General features: G+C 36.1%; 2 protein-coding genes across 4 annotated transcripts; one reads left to right on the top strand and one right to left on the bottom strand.

The window, feature by feature from the left end:
• Positions 1-3991: 3991 nt before the first annotated feature.
• Fbxo30 (F-box protein 30) lies at positions 3992-23779 on the bottom strand. 3 transcript variants are annotated; one of them, XM_046450927.2, is made up of 3 exons: positions 23761-23779; positions 13868-15923; positions 3992-10730 (listed from the first exon to the last, which is right to left on the bottom strand). In XM_046450927.2, exons 2-3 carry the CDS (start codon positions 15905-15907, stop codon positions 10527-10529), a joined length of 2244 nt encoding a protein of 747 aa, XP_046306883.1. In that variant the 5' UTR covers positions 15908-15923; positions 23761-23779; the 3' UTR covers positions 3992-10526. The 3 variants fall into 3 exon arrangements, with proteins under 3 accessions (XP_046306883.1, XP_046306876.1, XP_046306892.1); XM_046450920.2 differs by lacking the exon at positions 23761-23779 and adding an exon at positions 23634-23750; XM_046450936.2 differs by lacking the exon at positions 23761-23779 and adding an exon at positions 23194-23344.
• On the top strand, positions 22977-23981 carry LOC124095764 (Wilms tumor protein 1-interacting protein-like). The gene is made up of 2 exons (XM_046449060.1): positions 22977-22995; positions 23260-23981. Exons 1-2 carry the CDS (start codon positions 22977-22979, stop codon positions 23979-23981), a joined length of 741 nt encoding a protein of 246 aa, XP_046305016.1.
• Positions 23982-24561: the final 580 nt, after the last annotated feature.

Below are 24561 nucleotides of genomic sequence, written 5' to 3' on the forward strand. Positions count from 1 at the left end.
TTTGTTTGTATCAGGATAGTAATATCATGCTAAGTGGAACTATAACCTTGCTCTAGTCTTTGGTTAAAGATTAAATGTAGTTTTAAGAGATTCATGAGAAGAAAATTACCTCTAGATAGGGAAGAGAGGTAGGAGGGAAAAGGAGGGAGAAGGGGAATTGCACGGAAGATGGAAGAAGACCCTCATCATTATACAAAATACACGTGTGATGATGTGAGGGGAAAAAAAAAAGAAACATGTCACATTAGATTGGGTAGAGAGAAATGATGGGAGGGGAGGGGAGTGGAAGGGGGGATAGGAAGGGCAGCAGAATAAAATAGACACTAGTATTGCTGTATGTATATACGTGTCTATTTAACCAATGTGACTCTGCAACCTGTACACTAGGAAAAATGAGAAATTATACCCCATTTGATTCAAATGTATGATATGTCAAGATCATTGTATTGTCATGTGCAACTAATAAAAAAAATTAGGTGGAGAATCTTCATTGTATCCTGTAAGATTCTGGATATTCAGAATCTTACAGGATACAATGTCAATTAAAACTCAATGTCTTATTCTTTTAAAAAAAAAGAGAGAGATTCATATGAGACAGACATCATTACCCTAGGTACATGTTTGACTGAACATATGGTGCAACTCTAAATCATATACTACCAGAGAAATGAAAAGCTGTGCCCCATTTGTGTACAATGAACCGAAATGCATTCTGCTGTCATGTATAACTACTTAAAACAAATAAAAATGTAAAAAAAAAATACACAGCAACAATAAAAAAAAGAGAGAGATGCATATGGGTGCCATTTGACAAGGAGTCAACATACAATAATTGATTTTAGATATCAACTTGATTGAACTAAGGGATTCCTGGTAATCTGGTAAAGTTTAACTTATTCTCAATGCTGCAATAGACATGAAATCCCTTCCTATTCTGCCTAAAATGAAACTCAGGTGGTTTAGCATTTGGTTAGAATGGTTGGGCTGTCCTAGGTGTGTCTATGAAGGTACTTCCAGAGGAGAGAGGCAATTGAGTCAGTGAACTGAGTGGGAAAGATCTGTCCTTAATGTGGACAGGCATTGGATCAGTTAGGGGCTCAGATGGAACAGAAAGGCAGAAGGTGAGTATGTGCTTTCTCTCAGGGGCTGCATTACCTTCTTCTCCTACCCTTGGACATCAGAACTCCCAAGTTCTCTGACTTTTGGACTCTAGGACTTCTGCCAGTGGTTCTCTGGGCTGTCAGACCCTCAATCTCAGACTGCAAGTTCTGCCACTGGCTTCACTAATTAAAGTGAAAAATCACAATAAAGTTGTTGAAGAATGAATCATCACAATTATTTATCTTCTTCCTATTCTCTTAGACTCTGAACCTTGCTGTACCATGTAAGTAAAACTACTGTAGTGTATATATCTTCTTGTCTACTTCATGTTTATCCTGATAGCTTTATTCTAAAGCTCATTTAATTATACTTATCATTGTTCAACTTGGAGCATACATACCCCTTAACTGGCATATATACTCTTAATCATATGACAAGCCCAATTGTTTGCAATTTTTTAAACATTGTTTTGAATCAGTAGTTGTAAAGTTGTCTATTTAGAACCCAACAGAAAAATAATAGGTTTAGAATAACTTGAAAAGACCTCCTTCCCAAAGTCATAAAAATAGTAAACAAATTTCTTGGTTCTTGAGCTTTCTGATTGGATTGAGCTATACTCTTGACTTTCCCATTCTCCAGCCTGCAAATGCCTATCATGGGCCTGCCCAGCTTCTCTAGGCAAGGGAGCCAATTCTCCTAATAAATTCCCTCACATGTACCTGTCTATCTATATCCTATTGGTTCTGTCTCTTCTAAGAACCCTGACTAAAATACTTTCCAGATCGGAGGGAAAAATAAGAAAAAGCAAAAGATAATTCAATTTTTGTTTTGAATATTCAGGATTTTTTGTTTAAAAACATCTAAAGAAATGCTGGGCGCAGTGGTTCATGCCTGTAATCCCAGTGACTCAAAGCCAGCCTCAAGAATGGCGAGGCACTAAGCAACTCAGTGAGAACTTGTCTTTAAATAAAATGCAAATTAGGGCAGGGGATGTGGCTCAGTTGTGGGTGCCGCTGAGTTCAATCTCCAGTATCCCCCACCCCCCCAAAAAAATCAAGGGTAAAGGAACTATTGAATTTAGAAATATCCTTAGCATTTGTAATAGTGGACATGATTCTCCCCATTTCTGTATTATACTCATCTGCAATATAATTTTCATGTTCCCATCAAGGTGAGTCTGTTTCTCCACCCCAAGAGGTGAGGCTTGACCATCTGATTGCCCTGGAAAATGGACATGACAAGAAGTATCATGAAAGGTTTGCTCATTGGGGCTTATTCTCTTGCTGTTTTTTCTATTGTCATGTAAATAAGCCTAGACTAGCCTGATGGATGATGAGAGACATGTAGCCTAATCGTCCCCATGACCCCAGCCAACAGTCTGCCAACTGCCAGACATGTGAGTAAGGTGATCTGAGATCATCTAATCTTCAGCCAACTGATCAGCTGACCATGGACATGTGAGCCAACCAGGCATAGCCAACTCAGGCCAAGCCAGAGCAGCCTAGCCAAGTCATCATGAGCTGATTACACTGTTGTTTAAGCCCACAGTTTGGGGGTGGTCTGCTATGAAGGAAAAATTGCCTGAAATAGCACTAAGTTACATAATCGTTTTTCATTATTAGGTCAACAAACATCTACGAATGCCTTCTGTGAGTAAGGCTGACAGCTAGGCACAGAGACCCTAAGCTAAATAAGACATGGTTTCTACCCAGAGGAGCCTACATTGACAACATTGTTATGGACACCAGCAAATAGATGCAGTGCAGAATGATCAATATTGAAAAAAAAGTTTGACAATAAAGCAACATATGGGAACATAGAGGAAGGGTGATTTAATGACTTGGGATGGTCTAGGAAAAAAGCAAGTGAGGTCAGAATTGGATCCTCACCAATGAACCAGTCAAGTTGGGGAGAACATTTCATGAAGAGGAAATAGCATATGTGAAGACTCACAGAAAATAAAGGATATAAAGTGGGAACTGGTGACATATACAATGCAGCAGAATTATAGCGTGAAGGATATGGGAAAGATGGATGATTTAGGAAATCTGAGTTAAAACCTATTTGGCAATAAATCCTAACTATTATGGAAGAAAATAAGAAATCATTAAAGTGAAAAAGCACAATAAACTTTTTAAAGCATAGTTTACCTTCCTTCCTTCAATTATTTTTGACTTTGGACCCTGTCACTCTGTTTAAGTAAAGCTATTGTAGTGCAAGTCTCTTCTTGTCTGATTATCCTGACAGTTTACTTCACAGTACCAAACTTGCTCTGTTAAGCTCATTTAATTATACTCAGTATTGTTCAACTTGGAGCATACACCCCTTAATTGCATGTGTACCCCCAATTATATGACAGGCAGTTATTTGCCAAGCAATTTAACATTTTTAAAAACATTGATTTGAATCAACAATTTTGCAAAGTTGGCTACCTAGAACACTGTGGAAAATAATTGGTTTAAAGTGATTTGAAAATACCTGCTTCCCCAAGTCATTAAAATAATAGATGCATTCTTTGAGGTGATTTATGATCATGTTTACGTAACTATGAAGAATGCCTCTTAAAATACTTCAAGAATTATGTGAAGAAATATTTAAAGTGAATCTCTGCCTAAAGCCATCCCTCCTCTGGTACTTGTCCACTTGTCCATATGTCTGGCATAGTTATTAGATGATGACAGACAGAAAAAAACATAATAAATTATTGTGAAAGTTCAGAAATGAAACCACCTTCCAGAGTCAAGCCAATGGTTGATGAATGAACAAACGGATTGACAAATTCAGCTTCAATTTCACTAAATATAAAATGAGAAACTAAATGATCACTGAGGTTCCAATCAATCCCAAAATTCAAGTAGCATTTTTCCCACACACAAAAAAATACAAAACATATGCATCAGTTCAATTTATTCAGTCTTGCCTAATACATGATTGCATTTGCTCTTTAAAAGGAACACAAAGTATAAAACTATAAAAATAATCCTGAAAGTTATACAGTTTTTTTCAAATTATGATTTTAAAAACAGCTCTTTTAAAAGTGATTGCTATGTGCCACAGTCATAACAAAATGCAAAAAGATGAAAAAACAATCTTTAACATAGAAGCCAATTAGCCACAGCTGTATTAAATATAAGGAAATTGAGCAGAATTACAGCTTTATTTCTGCTGCTGTCATCCATACTTCTGTGATGAAATTAAGGAATTTTATAGAGACTTTTAACTGAATAAGTTTGTCACATTACCAATATTACAAATCATTTCTAAACCATATCTTGAGCATTTCACAAACCTTGGGAACATGATACTTTCGGGATTTGATAATGACTATAAATATCACATCCTTTTTTCAAAAACAATAAGGCAAAATAAAATAAATAAAATGTGCCATTTTAAAAGTGTATTATTTGGTGGCTTTTAGTACATTAGCAATATTACTCAAATCACCACCACCTTGTTCTAGAATATTTTCATCACTCCAAAAGAAACTCCATGTTCATAGTCACTCTCCTCCTTGGCCACCACTAATCTAATCTGTTCTAGAGGCTAGCCTCCTCTTGGTACTTCATATAACTGGACTAGTATAATGTGTGGCCTTTTGTATCTAGCTTCATTCACTTAGCACTCCCTCCCCATGAGTACCATACCCTTTTGCATTGAGGATAAAGACAATTATTAATGTAAATCAAACTATTAATGTAAAGCATGAGAAAAAATCCACTGGAAACTAAACAGCATGAGGTAAGTGAATGAGACAGTTCAGTTTTATTTTCACTATGGACTGGTGCTTAAACAATGATCAAGTGAACAGTACAATTTTACATTTAAATACAAAATAAAAATCTTCAGAATTCATGTCCACTGAATTATGAATCACTCAATGCAATTTCATGTTATGGCTGTTTTCATAAAGCTATTGGAATATTGTAAGGAGTCAGTACCGTTCTCTACTTATATCAAATCCCTTATTTTATTAGGAATACAGGTAGTAATTTTTAAATCATCAATTGAATTGATGTAAAAAGATGGTACTATTATTTCATTTTCTCTGGAGTGATTTAATAAATAATATGGTTAAGCCACACTTAAGTTATAAAATTAAATAAGCATTAATTACTATTAATATAAAAAAGATTTCAACAGAAAAAAAATGTTCTACAACAGCAGAGGGCAGGCTCTCCTTTTAAACTTCAATCTTTTGAGCAATAACAAATCTGTTGCTACTGTTCTCATATCAGTAGGCCTTAGAATTACTATTTTAAAATGTAAAATTAATGTCACCTTTTGACTAGGAGTGCAAAACACTCTCTGACTCGAGTCAATTTCTGTGCCAAAAGTTGAATACATTTATCAACTTTGCCTGTTTAAAACATTGAGGGGGGGGAAAATTAAATTCTAACTATGTATATCAGAAAAAAAAAAATTAAACCTGATGAATGTGTTGGGAAAGGACGTGACCTGATGATTTTGGTCCCAAGATTTCAACAAAAATGAAGTTTTATTACTTTCAAACACATAAACTATCACTACCACTAGAACTAGCCATGCATTGAAGAATCATTTCCTTTCATATCTGCATGCAAATGAATTAATAAAGTGATTTTGGAGATACTTAAAATTATATTGGTGTTGGGGGTGGTGGTGAACATCACATTTCCCTTGTCAGTTTGCTTCAGGTATGCTTTTCTTCATAGTAAATAATAGAGCTTGTCAAAAAGATTAAAAAATTATTTTAAAAGATTTGCATCGATTAATTTTACAGAGCATGTTCATGAACCTATCTTGTAATCCATTTCTTTGTAGTATTTTAACTTTAAAAAGTTACTATCCACATAATACATTGGAATATCAAACATTCTGAACATAAAATGTCCATTTTGAAATGTTCCAAGGTACAAAACACCTCAAGATGTTATCCCCCTTACCGAGACATATTGATCAATTTTAATGATTGTCATTGTATATATTACAATGAATTTATAGAATTTCTTCAGTCACTGATGCAATAACATTTTTGTACAACTTCAGCAAACTGCCTAATTTTGCAAAGGATTTTCAGAGCAACATATCACACCTCACTCATTTCTACTTTTCTTTTGCTATTACACCAAACTTTCCAAAACACAGAAGGAACCAAATATTCTAGGTATTTATTCTATTGATAATTACCCAAGTAATTTCCTTTTGTCTAAATATCCCTTCTCTTTCTACATTTAAGTGGGAAAGTGACCTGTTTCAGGGCACATATCATTCAGAGATGAGATATACCCATCAGTACAGAAACATTCAGTAAATCAATATTCTCACCCATAAAATGCAAGGTTGATCTTTTGAACTTGATCCTTTAATTAAAAGGAAACAATTAGGTAAAAGGTGACTTCAAAAAGAAAGAGAAACCATTCTTCCTTTTCTCTTATTTACTAAGGACTTCACTAGAATTGGCCTAACTCAAACCTTCTGGAAATGTTTTAGATAAATACTAACAAATCTACCAGTAAATTAAACACATTGGAATAGATGTGTGGTTTACTTTAAAGGCATAACTAATATATTCAGGCTTCCTAGGCCTTATGAAATGTTAAATAACACTACTCACAGCAGCAATGAGATAACCAGTCAGGCACATATCAGGAAAGATCTTTCCATCAAAAACATTTGTCCAGAGAACAGGGGCAAATTACTCCCCTTCTATTGCACTTCTAAACAACCAACTCTGTAGGTTCCAGTCATATCACCTCCTAATATGGTAAGTCATGGAGGAAACACATTTTCAATGTTTGTGTCATTTTTCTTTAGGAAATTTTTAAAAATTAATAAGGAATAGGGTTGTGGCTCGGTGGTAAAGCGCTTGCCTAGCATGTGTGAGGCACTGGGTTTGATTCTGAGCACCACATAAAAATAAGTAAATAAAAATAAAGGTCCAGCGGGGCATGGTGGCACAGGCCTGTAATCCCAGAGGCAGAGGCAGGAGGATCCTGAGTTCAAAGCCAGCCTCAGCAATGACAAGGCCATAAGCAATTCAGTGAGACCCTGTCTCTAAATAGAATACGAAATAGGGCTGGGGATGTGGTCAGTGGTTTAGTGCCCGAGTTCAATCCCCTTTTCAAAAAAAAAGGTCCATTGACAACCAAAATATATATTAAAAATAATTAATAACCGTATCTCTTTTCAGTTTGGGATGCAAAACATGGAGAAATCTGTTTGCATTTTTCACCTAGAAGTATTCAAATCCCCACAAGTAAAATCTGTTATCAATATACTAATACAAACTACTGTATCTTCAAGGGGTATGAGAAACTCTAGTATCTTAAACATTACTAAGACCCCAATATCCAAAGTTAAAGGACAGATGATAGGAATAGCCTTAATGGAATATGCACAAAGACCAAAAATAATTCTATACTACTGATAAACCAGAAAGTCGATCTTTAATCTTATTGATAGGGTTGAAGGGATCCCTACAAATACTTTAGTAGGATTTAATTTGGAATTTATCTACTTCTACTCTCTTTGCTTATCCTACAATTCTAGTACGTTCACATCACTCTGCAACCACTAAACAAGTGTGACTATGCTAAATGTTAGTACTAATGAACTAAAATGTACTCTATTCTTGCCTTTGAACAGAAGAAACACCATAAAATACTAGTGAAGTTTAAAATACTAGTGACAAGTTTTTATACCCAATGTATTTTCTCATATGGCTCTAAGACTGAGACAACATATATAATTTAACTATTAACACAATCATTACTCTTAATTTTGGATTATACATTCGTACAAACACATATATATCCATTCCAATAACACATCAGAGGGTAGAGATAGTATGTCTTCCTCTAAGATCTTATTTTTGTGTGTGCATCAGAATCACCTGGAGTCCTTGTTAAAACAGACCATTTGTTCTTACCCCAAGTGACATGTGAGGGGGAAAGGAACAGAGAGAAAAAGAGAGAATGAAAAGAGAGAGAAAAGAAAGAGCAAGCAAGCTATTAAGCAGTACTGGGAAAGGATAAAGAGAATAAAAGTGAATTTAGATATTTTCCTCCATTTTGATGCTTGCCCTTTATCTTTCTGGGTAGCAAAGACTTAAGCAATCAACAAAGACTTTGCAAATAAAAATCTACTAGGTCAACATACAAACCTCTTCGTGCTTAAGAGGACAAATAGGAAGTTCTGGTTTCAAGTTTTAGAAAAATAATCACACCACAATCTCTTAGCAGCCTTTTAATATCTCTAGATGGGCCTACTTTCAAGACACTCAAGGGGCAAAGAAAATTAACTAATAAGTTCTATATATTACAGAAAAATTTAGAGTTCACCAGTAAAACCTGAGCTAGCAATGATAATCAACCAGCAACTCCTGTAACACGCAGAAGAATCAACATTCCAGAAACAGTAAGACTGTGTTTTGAATTCATCAAACAAGTATTAAAATTTTATTTAAATGAAAGTTTTTCTTTTTAAGTTAATGAGACATATAAGGGGAAAATATTAATTTTATTAGAACTTAAACAAATGTTGCACAGAGAAAACATTTTAACAAAATGATATGGTGGCACAACAAAAAAGAGAACAGGGAAAGATGTGTAAAAGAAATATAAGGTGGAAAAATGTTAAATATTTCATGATTCAGTGTGGAAATAACAAATCTAAACCTAAAAACAATGGATTTTTAAAAGCACAACCATAAAACAAAAAGTTAATGCCTGTGCTAGGCTAACCACAAACATATTCTTCAGTAAAAGTTTAACAAAAGGCAGAGTAATACCTTATAGTATTTGATATCTCGTTTCTGACTTTTTCACAGAAATAGAGACTTCTTATGCCATTCAATCTCAGAATTAAAATGATAGTTAAGCACTGAGAAGTAAGTATTCTACTAATTAAAATGAGAGCTGAGGCAAAACAACTGATGAGTCTTTAATCCTATATTTTTGAACTATAATAAGAACTTGATCCAACCAAAACAAATCTTCAGCAATTCAAAATTCTTTACTGCCCAAGTAACACCTCTGCCCATCCTGATTGCCATATATGGGAATCATGGACCAGTGACGATAAAGCACTCTCAGGGACAAATGTAGGAAGTAAAAATATAATTCAACGTTGACATTTATAACCAGGAAGTGCATCACCATTTTAGCTTACCACATGCCAGAATTTACCTAAGACAAATTATTTAAGTATATGTCTCCATCTTTGCAATGTTTCCTAAATACTGATACAGCAAATTTATTCATTTTTAAAGTGACCACATCAAGTTAACAGTATAAAACTATAATAAAATACTTCAAGAATAGGCTTTTGAATATTTCTCTATCCTCCCTGGATCTTTTCATGAAGATACAACTCTTACTTTCTGGTAAAGAAGTGTATAGGAAATTAACTTGGAAATGTTTCAGAGAGATTGTCAAACTATGCAGGTCTCTGCTGGATATCTTACAAAGACAACATTAAATTCACATTTTTAAATGTCTTAAAACAATATAGACAATACAGCTGTATTTTTATAAACTACAAAAGGCAAAATTTTAAAATGCATATGAAAAAGTTAAGCCCTTTGCATTCTGAATATTTGAAATGTATTTGCAAAATATGCCAAATTCAAACTTAAAATGAGGTATATTTTTGTTCAAACATTAAATGTTTAGCAAATACACAATAACATGAATGGTTTCCAATTAAATTCACTGGCTTGTTTTTTGTTTGCATGTTTTTGCTTTAACCTGCCATAAAACACATGGCCACAAATCTCTGGATGTGGCATTTAATAAAAAGGAAAGCTGCCTGTGGTCACTCTGTATAAGTTTTAAGAACATAAGATGAAAACACCTTTGTGAATTATCTTTAAAACATTATAAATAGCATTACCAAACACTAGTTGTAATTTTAAATATTATGTAAGTATACTGGAGATCATCTGTGCATCAATAATTGTCAGAGGGGAACAACCAGATAATAAAAAACTTTATAAGGATCTTAGGGCAGTGCTTAAGCAATTGAAAGTGTTCATCTGAAAAACCTATGCAGCAAAAATTTGAATCAAAGTTTTGCTTTTTTGATTGTGTGGGCTTAACCCATAGAAAACATGAGGAATAAATTGGTCAGGATCTTGTTAGTTTTAAGAAGCAAAACATTTAAGAACCAAAATATGCACACCATCAAAAATACTAATTCTGAAAATTATGTAACTAAGATTAAATCACCCTGTCCAGCAAGTTCCAAAAATGCCACACATTTCAAACATTAAGGCGATTATTTTTCCAACTAAACAGTACTTTATAAAAATATATATCACTTCAAAACATATATATACATAATGACATTACATTTATCTAGCTGTACTCTTTAATACATTAATAAAGTATCACATATTACAAAGAAATTATACTAGGTGTTTGCATGTGTATGCAGGTAGTTAGTTTTTAAAGTACAGGTTTTAAAACTGAGCGTAGTGAACGTCCTTCTTTAGTGAGTTCTCGAGTCACACACATACATGGCAATGGGATTGCTTCCTCCCGTTTCTCTATGATATTGTAACTGCATTTCTTCAAGTGGTCAGCCATGCTTAAGATGTCAGCAAATTTCCATTCATTAACTGAACAAAATGCAGTACTGAATCGCCATACCTAGAAGAGAACTCTACTTTAGATTTAAACAAATCAATTTACAGAAAATCAAAATGTATTTCTTGCTCTAACTGCATATATATCTTGTTAGAGAAACATCCAATATAAAGTTTCAAATAGTTACAAAATTTAAAAGTAAATTCATTTTCAAGTAAATTTGTCAAATTTATAAAGACAACTCACTTCTATGAGATAATGACTTCAATACATTTAATAAACAACCCCTCCCCCCCAAAAAAGAACAAAACCCAACATTAAAAATCACTTCCAACCTGGCTTACTGGACAATTTTTTAAAAATCATAACTTCATAAATTCAAGGTCACTTCCCAGAATAATATCTACTATGCATTATTCTTTTCCATCTATTCAATTGCCTACACAGAACTACACATGGTCTGGATATATTGAATAGTGTTTCGTTTCTTTTCATGTTCTTCTCCCATTCCTATTACACCACAAAGTGTAGTAAAAATCACTTATCTTTCCACTACTCAAGAATACTGAAGGTACCTAGTAATACTCAGAAACACATTTGTTGAAATGCTTCTAAAAATTTACATATAGTTCCTATAAAAGGGATCCTATTTTCATTAAAAATGTGTCTTTAACTAAAAATGTGTCTTTGTTAAAAATACGTTTTAGGGCAAAATGCTAACCTACCATCTGTGTACATATGTCTATTGGTAAAAATATGGGCACTCCCTGTTTTTTCCCTAGTCAGCAGCCCAGGCCCAGAAGCACTAACATCTTATTAGTGCAGCAATGACCACTGTGACCCCATCTCATCATTACAATTGAAAACAAAGCCACCCAAACAAAAGTAATAAGCATGAGAGCAGAATAAGGGAGACACGTAATCATGAATCAGACAGGCAGCTCTAGGTATCCTAGCTAAGTTTATCAACAGGCCAATGTTTAGTTAGAGAACACAGAATGTAATTGTCCCTTGGTATCTGTGGGAGATTGGTTCTAGGACCCTTCCTTGCAAGAACCCAAAATCTGTGATGCTCAGGTCCCTTCTATAAAATGGTATAGCAATGACTGTTGTGGTCCCCTTATATAAAGATAATTAAAAACAAAGCTACTGACTTGCACAAATTATGTATTGATTCCTCATCTGCTAAGTAGGCATAGTGGATTAAATAAGTTAATGAAAGTAATGATGTATACTATATACCATATTATACGTGGAGATGTGGATATTAGAGATAGTATATTCAAAGACCTTAGCAAGAAAGAAAACACACCAGGAAACAATAAGCATGTCAATCTTGACTGGAATGCAAAGTGACAAGAAGAAACTGAAGAGGTAAGGATGAAATTATGAAGTTTTTAATGTTTTATTAAGGACTTGGCCTCTATCCCAGGGGAAATGGCAAATATTAAAGAGTTTTAAGCATTGCAATAACAGTATAAAAACTGTATTATGAAAGTATGAATATTCTAACTCTTGTATAGATAATATGTTGGAGTGGGGCCCAATTGGAGGAGGAAGCCCCGCAGGAGGAAGCTGTAGTATTAATCCAGGAGAGAATCAAAGCTTAGACTGAACTAGGAAAATGGCAGTGAAAGAGAAGAAAACATAGGACTTCAAAATTACCTAGATATGGCAAAAAAGGGGGAAAATATCAGTCAAGCCTATCTCCCAGATCCCTGGTTTAGGCAAGTAGGTATACTATGATGCCACTCTGAGATTAAGAAGAGTAGGGGAGTAGAGTGAATTGGACATGTTGAGTCTGCATAAACTGTGGGGTAATCAAGGAGAGATGTCCAGCAGAAGCTTGTGTGCAGTGGGGTCTGGAGCTCAGTAGAGAAAAAGGTCAGTTTATAGACATGTGAGTAATCTGTGTAAATGATGGCAATTTAGAAGACTAGATGAGATCTCGATAGGAGTTTTAAAATCTCCAGAAGACATTCTATCCTTTTTGTTAACACCAGTGAAGAAGGATTAAAAAAAAGCCAGACATAGAGTTCTATCCCAAAGGGGAGAGAGATACCAAGTCATCCAGAAAACAAAAACACACAGAAACACTGAGCTAATGAAGCTTTCTGCCACCGTAATTACCTTTTGGCAAAAATTATAAAACAATTTGTGTGTTCATTTATTGGTCAAAAATCCTCAAGAGAACAGAGAAGTAGCTGATGGAGAATTCAGCAAAGTTGGAGCAACAAGTAAAAGACAAAAGCTAAGGGTGCTAAAAATAAAGTAATCAGAAATTTGAATACTATACAACCAAATGTTTCATTTATCAAAATTGTTTCTACTTTATAAAATGTGAAGTTTCATATTATAAGTGTTCTAAAATGAAAACCACCTTTAATCACAGATATCTGTAATACCTTTTCTCTCCCATGGGACAGTGCCTCAAATACAAGGTAGACAAAAGTCGAGTACTATAAGAGAGAAATGGTGGAGCCCAGACTTGTTTTAGATATGTCTAAATCTCTAGCTCCAGTTCTCAGTGTGTTACTCTTTTGTACTGTACTAAATTCAGTCTCCACCCACAATATCAAATTCTATTGCTCTATCTTTATCTTATCTCACTTCAGCCTAAGACACTTTCTCATCCATCCACTCATATCCCCTGGCCCCTTAACACTCCCCTGGTCACTTACTAGAATGAATATAGCAACAGCTGTGCCTTTTTCTCATCTCTCTCCATTTGGATTCCATGTGAAACAACCAAGTCCCAATAAAGAAACTGCTAAGAATGGAAAGAAACTGACCAACTGACAAAGTAAGAAAAACCCTTCTCCTAGCTTCTTCCATTGTCTAATGGTGACAGTGTTTCAGATAGAGCCCAAATTTAAAAAGAGGGTAAATGAAGGAAGTTATTACAGAAGAATTGAGGGGGTACAGAAGAGCTCACCTGAAGAAACAGAAGTGGCCTTTGCCATATTAGATTAGAATCTATATTTAGGAAACAAATTTCTGCAATAAATTTGTGATTATCACAATTCTAACTATTCTAGTTCTTCATTAATTATCACTTTAAAAATGTGTCATTATATTAACTTAGTAAATTTTAAGGATGATCAATTTTTCAACAAGCTATTAACTATAGCAATTCAGCAGCATTAAAGTGCCTACTTCATGTCCAATAAAGAAATTGACACAATTAAGATTAAACTAACCTTTTCCTTTATCTGCCATGATGAATTTCCTTCTGGATACTTCTTTTTCCCCCACTGCAGTATGACCATTCCACGAGACTGAAGCAGACTGCCACATACATCCCTCATTAACCTGGACACACATGAGAGCTGGCATAAACTGAAGCCATCGAGAAAGCCTGCAATATGTTGTAGGACCTCAAAGGGAAGACTACTTAGATGGTCATTATGTAATCCCAACACACAGTTTCTAGAAGGTTCTACTAATACTGTAGATACACATGGCTGAACTCCAAATGACCTCAAATGACGGTCATGTATAATCTTTGCTCCTTGTGTTGATGGACAAAATCTACGCTGAGAATAAGTACAACCATAATAGGCTAAAGGGCACCGCTGTTCCATCCAGCCATTGAGTCCAGCATGAATGTCACCATGTACATTCTTAAAATGTGAAGAAAATTCTTTTCTTCTAAATAACTGTCCACACACAAAGGTAAACATTGAACGCTGCTTAGGTTGATACCTAGCAACACATTCCAATACTAAATCCAACCCAAGTGTCTGAAAAGGACTTGGATTTGAAAGCTGGGGATTGGCATGATCACAAGCTGAAGCTGAAGCTATTTCCCCAACCATTGTATTTGTAGCTAATATTGCAGATGGAAGCGAAAAAGTCTGCGTCCCAAAGTCAATATGATATACATCAACCATGCGACTATCAGATATACCCCTCCCACCTGGAGAATCTCCTAGACAGAACAGTAATGCTGCTGTAATCAGATCTATTCCTTGGAGGCCCATAGGATCTTCAGCAACTTCCAAATCTGATGTATCTACTGCTTTATCTTCTTTTGGTTTAGACCAACATGAATTAGAAAGAAATTTGAATGAAGGAGCATGACTGAAAGATAAGACATCCACATTCCTCAAGTCCCCTAAGTCTACTTTTCTCCAATACAGTCCTCCTTCATCTTCATCATCTGGCATGAGGATATGCTGAACGGTGCCATTAGGTAAAGCACTGGAGGGTATTACTTCTCTAAGTTGTGCTGCTACTGAAAGTGAACTGGAAGATTCTGCAGTACCATCTGATGCCACACATTCTCCATTTGTTAAGCTACTTTGTTTTGAATCAACTTGAAAATTCTGATCCTGGTCTTTGACCTGTGTACATACATTTTCCAAAGGAAAGCCATTACAAAGAACAGAAGTGCCATAAGAACCTGCATTCAAGTCACACAATAAATCACTTGAACCATTTTGCTCAGACTGGGCATTCTGACTTATGCCAGTATGGTCGATTCCACCTACTGCCCCTATCTCATCCTCATAAGGATGATCCTGGTCTTTCAAGTTTCTATCCTGCAAACTTTCTCTGTCATTTTGTTCTTCATTCATTTCATCTGGGGTAGTATGAAGACTTGTATTTAACATGCCAATGTCTCTTGTGGCAGTATTCAAGATATCTAAAGCAGCAGCCAAACTTCTGGTTGTTTCTACAGTAGCTTGATAAAGTGCACCATAAGATTCTTCATCAACAGATACCAAACCATTAGCATGTGGTATTTCAGAGACACTGGATTTAACTGAGATTTGTTCTCTAGGTTCAGATACTTTATCAGTAGCTTTTGACATCATGGTGGCTACTTTGAGAGATTCTAAGAGCATCCTTTGGTCTTGAAGAGCCAAGGCCATATCTAATTGAGCCACTTCATCAACATCTCTGCTTAGATTTTCATATGATTTCCGGTCCGCATAACTAACTGGCCATCGGTTCCATTCCATAGTACAGCATACCACACTTGCAGGACACATTTCAAGATGTTCAGCAACTTTATTTCGGGTCATGGTAAAAGGACATCCAAAGTCACTATTTAAGCAAGGCACTCGTTCAAATGGACACAGAAGCCGGTGCTCATTAGCTTTACAAGAATGGAAAACTGCTCCACAAACCAAAGGACAACCAATCAAATCACAGGAAATCCCAGGCTCTGGTCTGGTCATACACCGTCTACTGACACAATTCACACAGTGTGAATGCTGCAGCTCCTCCTCCATAATGGTCAGTCCAGCTCTAGTGTTAAAATAAAAGAGAAAAGAAGTTAGACAAAAAGTGGTTGATTTTCAAACTGCTCAATAATATAAATTAAATCACTGATTCATCGTATCTTATTTAAAGATATATCTAAACATATTTAATTAATTTTATATTTAATCAATATATCTTGAAAGAAATTAAGAACTTCAAGTAACATTTGAGTATTTTAAAATGTCATAAAGAAAGTACTGACATGTGGGAAGTATACAGCATGTAAAAATATACATAAAAAGCATATTATGTCTTTCAAAATAATACTTAAATTATAGTACTGTGTAGTATATAAATTAATACCAATAACAAGTTAATGTGTACTTCAACTTTCAGATTTTAGAGGCTGCTTTAGTTTTTGCTTTCCTTCCTTTTCTTTTTTATAATTTTCCCAGTGTTGGGGACTAAACCCAGGGCCTTATACACACTAGGCACACACTCTACCAAGGAGCTAAACCCCCAGCCCAGCTTTTACCTTTTTAAAGTGATTGTGATATGCCTGATATTGCAGAGACATATTCATATTCCATACTCACTTCAATTTCATTACTATTACCAGTCAAAACTTTACTATAAGTTTTCTTTTTATTCTTCTAAATATATGAATTAACGTACAATTAAATCTACTAATCTCTCCTTCTACATATGCCTAATAAATTCTCTAACAAATTAACAGGGTAAGGCTTAATTAAAATACACAGAGAATTTATCAAGAAAATAAAAGTTCTAGCTCAAGCTCTATATCTGTGGGTAAAACACTTCTAAAGACCTCAGTTTCCATTCATTCATTACATCTATTTATTGTTTAGCTACTCTGTCCTAGGCACTGCATTGGTGTGGCAACAAAGATTTACTGAAAAATTTTTTTACTGTTTTTTTTTTTGGGGGGGGGGGTATGGGGTCTTGCTATGTTGACCAGACTGGCTCCTGAGAAGCTGAAATTACAGATGTGTGCTATCATGACCATTTTTCAATATAAAGACTAGTAAATCATAGAGCCTTTTCTCAACAGCAGGAGGTTGGTGACAGTAAAAATCCTATCACATTTATAAAATAATCAGTATGGATAGGGGTTAGAGAAGAATGCACAGTCTTGAAAGATGAATTGTCTTTAAGTATGGATCAGTAAACTGGTAAGGGAGGCATTCCATGCTAAAAATAGCCTGTGCAACTGAAAAGAAGCATGAATTGACAAAATATATTAACTCTTCCTAGTATTGTTGGGTCAAGGTAAAATATAAGGTAGAGCAACGAGGCCAGGTGGGAATAAGGCAAATCATGAGAACTATATGCTACTCTAGGGAGTTCAGATTTCTAGTACTTGTAAAATAATATCAATACATTACAGATATTTAATGGTCTTTCTTGCTTTTTAAAGCTAGTATAGAAAGCATAAGCACATTTAATTATAAGTGAGCTTATTCAATGAATTTTCTATAATTAACTTTTTTATTGGTTTTTGTTAGTAAAAACAAAATATACCATATTCCTTTTGCCACCATTCTTATTTGCTACTCAATCACATGTTCAGAAAGAAAAAAAAAATCTTCTAATCTCCCATACATTGCTGAAACCTCTTATCTGGCTTTATTGTTACTACTCCTCAATAAAACTGCTCTATTGAGATCCTCCTAAAATTAAAGGGCTTTTTTTTTTCCTCAGACCCCCATTGTCCCTGGCCCTAACATTATAATGACTAATCCCTTCTTTTTGAACAGTCATCTTTCTTTACTTTACATGCTGTGTACACTTCTCCAGTTTCCTAACTCTCTAGCTATTCTTTAGTCTTCTCTTAAAAATTACTCTTCTTCAGGGTTCCAAATTATTCAATCTATACATTTCTCCATTCATTCTATAAATTCTTTCATTTTTTCGCAAGTCTCTATTATCAGTCATATGCAGAAAACTAATTTATACATCCTGCTCAGACACCTCTTCCCAACTTCAGACCTCTCTTGCTAATTATTTATTATGTGTTTGTGCTTGTGGATGGTATGGAAAACTCAACTCTATTATTTCCCAAATTAAATTACATTGTAGTATTTAATTCTCTAGAGAAGAAACAGATTCTTAACCCATTTTCTTCACTCATGAGTAAAAGTTACTGCTAGTTCTCTGGGGTTTTTTCCAATAAATTCTATCTTGGTTCCAAGTGGCTAAAGTAATTGCTCCCCCAAATGCTACATGTTTTTCTCCAGTTGAAGCTTGATTCTAAAGGAGCTTTTCCTAATTAGGAATGTTCAGAGTTGATATTATGATATTCAATGATATCATGACAAAAAGGTACACATTCAACACCAACACTATGTTTTTACATTGTTTTTAAATTACAAATTATGAATTAAATACTTATTTTTACTCAAAATATTTATAGGCAAGTATATAACCTATAAATTAAAAATAGGCATGCTAAAAGAATCATAATAGAATGACAAGTTAATGATAACAAATACTTGTAATTTAAGCAGATATTCACAGAAACTTTAATAAGAGGACAATCTTACTGAGGGTCACACTTTGAAAACAGCTGTAGCTGTCTTATTTTGTAACAACTAGACCAAGTTCATCCCACATGCTGAAAGTTATAAGCTTGACTGCTACTAAGAGAGAAACCTAAAAACAAACAATTTCAACTGAAGTGACCACTGCTCTAAAGACTTGTAGGGACAGTTGATGTTACACTACACACCATCACAAGGACGACACCAAGCAGAACACATCTTAAAATTCAATTCAAAAGTATTTAAAATAGCAACTGCTGAAATCCTGAGTTAAACAGCAACAACTTTCAAAAGGAAAGTAGAGGGTTCTCAAGCTTCAAAATAACTAGCCTCTTTTACACTATTCCTCTCTGAATAAGAATATAAACAATAAAAATAATGGAAAAAGAAAGAATCCATAGCTACAAGTCCATAATGCTTATTATGTATTGAAATAGACTTAGAAGAAAAAGAGAACACTATTTATTTTACTTTATCCTTCTTTGCATATATTAAGTCTCTAAATCCTCATAATGACTCAGAGAAAACAGGTTCAGAAGTGACTTGCCCAAGGACATTGACCTTGTTAAGTGGCAGAGATGGCAGCACTTAAATCTGTATCTGATCAATATACAAGGGCAATAAGACATGTTTCCTTATTAAAGTTTAAGAAAATAAGGCAGCTCTTCAGTAACTAGTTTCAATTTTAAGATGTTATTTGCGGAACGGAGATTACACAACTTTACTTGTGGTTTATTCCAACACTTAATCACCCTGTGGTCAAGAAAGTCTTTTTGGTCCTTTCTAATTATAAAAGCATATTACTTTGCTTTGAATGTATGTGTTTAAAATTATTTTTAAACTAATTTACATTGGTAAGGTTCAACACAAACATATGAAACATTATTAACTTAATAATTCTCAAAATAACTTTACAAAGGAGCAATCACATTAAATTTCATTTTACAATTAAATATATTAAGAATAAGAAAATATAACAGTCATGCTGGGGAGCATTCTGGGGAGAGAGCCCTCAGCTTCAAAATTTAAAGCTTTCCCAGATCCATCTTCTTTTTAATCAGGATTGCTGGCCATCAAATTAAAAACATCTTCATAAAATATTACACAACTACTCATAAATCCTGTGAAACAGGTTTAAAATCATCAATCCCTGATTTCTCAGTGGAACAGTGACAGAGCAGGTCCAATTAGAAAACATGTTGCTCAAATTAAAGGATTCAAGTTCAAGATGAGTTTAATTTGAAACAATGTTTTTTTGAAAAATCTATTTCCAATCAGGATTTTTACCTGCCAAATCACATCTTTACTAATTTACACTTAAATATGAGTTAGTGGAAAGTTTTACTAGACTAAAAACTACTTGTAAACAATGAAATGCAACTATTTGTAAACAATAAAATGCTTTACAATATTTTTATTTATTTATTTATTTATTTTGTCTAACAGACATTCCTTGCCAACTCATACTCTGTGGCTGACAAGCAATCCTTAAAAATAGTTTTAAGACATGGCATTTTCCCATACAATAAAATGAGAGCTGGTCATTTAAAGCATAGAGATAGTGCCCCCCAATATTTTTTCAAATTCATCCAAATGCATATGGAAATAAGTAAATGAAGAATTGTAAACCTGCATGATTTTAAATTATGCTAATGTACTCAAAACAGATGACTACCTCAGGGCTGTTCTTATTGTCTGCTCATCTCCTAAACAGACACAGATACACAGGCTTCCCCTCCCCACATCATGCTAACTCAACTCTTTGGTCTCTGCTTTAATATTACCTTTCTATGTACCCCAAAGCAAGGTAGGATCCCTTACTATGTGTGTTCATTATACAGCTGCACTTTCCCTGATGATACTAATGACAACTCAAAGGAAATCATTATTCTGTTTACTATCTCTCTCCACAAGAAAACTATAAGGCCTTTGAAAGTCAGGACCATCTCTGTCTAATTCATTCTTGTTTTCTCTGCATTCAAAACTCTGCCTTGATTACAGATTCATGTAAACACGGGTATGAAAAATTATAATAAAAGAAAATAGTAAAATGGGGTTCCAAAACAAAGAAAAGGAAATATCTACCTCCCAGTTGTTCTATTATTTTAATTCCCTAATCAGCCTAGCAGGCTAGTTATTGGGACAATAAAAAGGCACCAGGTTCGAAAATAAAAATAAGTAAATGTCTGCATATGCTCAGATGCCATAGTAAGGTACAAGGTGAGGAAAAACTCAAAATAGGAAGAACATCAGCCTACTGTTTAATATTACAATTAACATGGTATTAGATAAAATAAAAATCTACTTAAACAATAACATGCTGTTCCAATGTAGGGCTGATGTGGAAACAGATGTGTTCCATTAATCAACCATTATTACAAGAAAGTTCATAATTGAAATTTCAAATTTAGCAATCAGTTCATCTTTGCATAGTCAGAGGTATTAATGTACAATAAGTACAAATACTTGCTGAATGATTTGCTTATCAGGTACACTCACAGTTTTAAAGATCAAAGTAAATCTACACCTTTGCAGGACATGGTATTCACTGTTTTAAAAAGCAGGCAGGGTGGGGGTTGTAGCTCAGTGGTAGTGTTTTTGCCCTGTTTTGCAGGGTCCTAGGTTCAATTCCTAGCACTGAAATTAATTAAGTAATTTAAAAAGGGGGAAGTGGAGGTGGCTAACCAAGATAAGAAATATACTGTAGTTCAATTCTCACCTCAAAGCACATGCTCCCATTCCAAATTGGCTTACAGGTTACAAGGTATATTCTTTTATTAAACTTTGATCCTGGCTTTTTAAAATTTTTCTTCAAGTGTTTATCCTTCCAAATATGATATAATCAAAACATACGTCTTCCATTTCTAAATATGGTCATGGTCATGAACAGCTCATTCCAAAGTGAAAGTTCTAACTACTTACAATGTTCTCCATTAAATAAACAAATGAAATTATAATAGACTTACATCAGAAATTGAAATAATATTAGTAACTATTTAATACTCAGACGAGAGCCTAATTGAGTTGATACTTAGATAAAAATAATCCACCCAAATGCGAAAACTCAGTTTATTAAGATGGGTATCATGGTACAGGGAATGGGCTTACAAGGAATCTTAGTTTTTTGACCTTGAGGCAACTAATCTGCTCTGAAAATAATCTAGAACTCTGTGAAGTTTGGTTACAATTACATGTGTGTCCAACAGGATATAAACATGTAGGTCTCAGAAACAGATGCAATCCACTTTACAAACTAGCCACATTTAAATAAAGTTTTATGTATAATTATTTTTATGTGGTCGTTTAAACTTACAAAACTTACTAAATGCAGTTTGTGAGGAAGTACTATACTCCCACAGGTCTGGAGTTAACATTACTCAGTGTTTAAAAAAAAAAAAAAAAAGATTTTTTTTGGTAAAAGACTTTTTTAATTGAGGTGTGCTTGTCTGTATCTAACATCCACCTACAGCTACCTACAATACAGAAGCAACTAGTCCAAAGTGAATCTCATCTATTTTATCTCAATGAACTTGAATTAAATATTTTATATAGGCTGACTCAAGACTTTATCATCAAAGTGTTGTACAACTACAATGCCATTCTACAGTAAAATGCTCAGCAAGTACTAACTCCTTTTATCAACATAAGCAGCCTGGGAAACTCATTTAAAGACTATCCAAAATGATATGGAATACCATAGTTTATCCTATGTGAAAAATTATATCTTAGAAACATGTTTTATCAAATAGTAAACACATGCCTATTTTAGTGACCTTAAGTTACTAAAGGCAGAATCTCAAAATGTTAACTATTATTTATATAGTATTGCTTTTTAATGCTATTTTATTTGGGCACAGCATTAGGGGGAAAAATAAAAAGTCCTCCAATGCTAAACCTATATAGAGAAGCAATGGCTTGAAATTAATACCCAGAACGATTAAGATACATAGGCAAAGTTCAGTTTTCTTATTCACAAAATTCCACCCACTTCTACTAGAAACACACACACACACACACACACACACACACAAATGGTTTATTTGACCACATTAAAGCCTCAGGTTAAAAAAAAAAAAAACTGGCAATTTAAGAAATTAGCAAAACACCATGTTATCACCAATTAAATTTCTACAGTGAGAAACAGTGACTAAGCATAAATAAGAGTGATGCAGCGAAAACTGTACACTGAAATTTACCCCTTAAAAAAATCCTAAAAGTCTATTTTATGCTACTCTTCCTTTTGCCAAGTCGACAACTTCACTACTTTGGAAACCCTTACAGGAGGAGCAAAGGCAAAACATGTTAATATAATTTACTGGGTCTCTAAAGAGTACAACACAGTACTGAGATTTAGAAAGTTTTAAGTTTTTTATTAAGAGTTTTAAGTTAACCTACACTGATATCAGAATGCCCATAAATAACTTCATCTTGGATCACAGTCAATAAAGTAACCATGGAATAAAAGGTCAATTCCTTCCCAAGCATCTTGACTTAACAACAGCGCTCAGAAAGAAAAACAAGAGAAAGGGAGAGAGGAATGGAGTACTGGAGCCGTGGTAAACACGGACTGCTCGGTCACGTTAAGGGACATTCACAGACTACTTAGAATCCACCACGCGTTCCGCGTCCCCCTTCCAAGTAGCAGGACACGGCACAAATAACCCCGCAGGTCTGGAAAACCAAGAAGTTCCCCTTTAATAAGGACCGACGCTAAGGCAGATCCTCCCGCTTCCAAGAATGGAAAAGTTACCAACTTCTCTCATCCCGCGGAGACAGTTGATGATGCCTCCCAGTCTCACTTAACCCGTTTGTCCCCAAAGAACACAAGTTTCTAGGAGACAAAAGGAAAGCTGCTGGGTTTTCGAGGTCCTCGGACTTCGCTAAGTTACACTCCCCGCTCGCCCTTCCTCTGCACGCAGACACCAACAGAGGTGCCCGGGGTCGGCGCCCGGGGCTCGGGTCGCCATTTGCCGACCGCCTCAAGGGCCGGCCACGCGGGCGGCCCGGCGCGGACAGCGGCGCGGCGGACGCCCTCCGGGCCGACCCAGGACCCGCGCGGGCCGGCCACCGCCGCGTTACTGCCCCGCGGCGCGCCACCGCGTCCACCCCGCCGCCGGCCTCGCTCGGCCCCGCCGCCGCCCCCGTCCCGCTCAGCGCGGGCCGCGCCGGCCACCCGCGGGCCTCCGACACTCACCGGCGCGCGCGGCCGAACCGCGGCCCAGACCCAGGCTGCCGTGGCCGCCGTGCCCGGCTGCTCCGCACTGTCCCAGCGCTGCCTGGAGCCCCACACCCCCGTCTGGCCCGCCTCCTCTGCGCCTCACCCCGCAGCCGGGCCGCCGCCTTTTCTCTTCTCCGGGCCTGCTCCAGGGGCAGCCGCCCTCCTCCCGCGCCCCGCCCCGCTCCGCCCCGCCCACCAGCCCCAGCCGGGCGGGAACGCGCACGCAGGGCCCAGCGGGAACGCGCACGCCGCCCTCTGACTCTGCCACGGCGACGTGGCGTAGAGTGGGAAAGTCAGCTTGGAGAAGTGCTGCTCTGGAGCTAGACGCCCGTGGGTTCCCGGCTCGCCTGTGTAGCTCCCGGTAGTACTACCAAGTCCTGTTCAATTTTAGAATCTTACGTTCTTGGAAGGACTCCTAGACCCCTATTTCACTGTTGAGAAAACAGGCCCACGTACAGTGACTCGTTCTCCTCGCTAGACGTAGGAATTGCAGCTCAGCTCCCCAGGAGCACAGCGCGGTGCTCTTCCCATCAGCTCAGATACGCAGGAAATGGGTCGGCACTCGCCAGGGCCCTTCTCGCTGGCTTACCTAACGTGTCCAAGCCTTGGGATTTAGTGTCATTTTTGTGCTGTGACCCGTTTTCCCCTGCAGGATTCTGGCTGGATTCAGGCAGCAGAGTCATTCTGGAGCCCTAATGGGGAATACACAAATGTCTGCGTCCGTGAGGGAGTGAGACTTTCTCCTGCCAACTAATTTAACTGGGGAGAGAGCTTTTAAATGAGATAGGAATAGGGAATAAAAGGAGAGATACAGAATCTCAAAGGGAGTGCCCGAAATGCAGGAAAGCCCCACGAACCATTGAAATGTAAGAAAGATGCAACTCCCAGAAAGGAGCCCTAGTCT

The sequence above is a fragment of the Marmota monax genome, unplaced genomic scaffold, assembly GCF_021218885.2.
Source record: "Marmota monax isolate L192 unplaced genomic scaffold, Marmota_monax_Labrador192_F-V1.1 WCK01_AAM20220418_F8-fsc00030, whole genome shotgun sequence".
NCBI lineage: Eukaryota > Metazoa > Chordata > Mammalia > Rodentia > Sciuridae > Marmota > Marmota monax.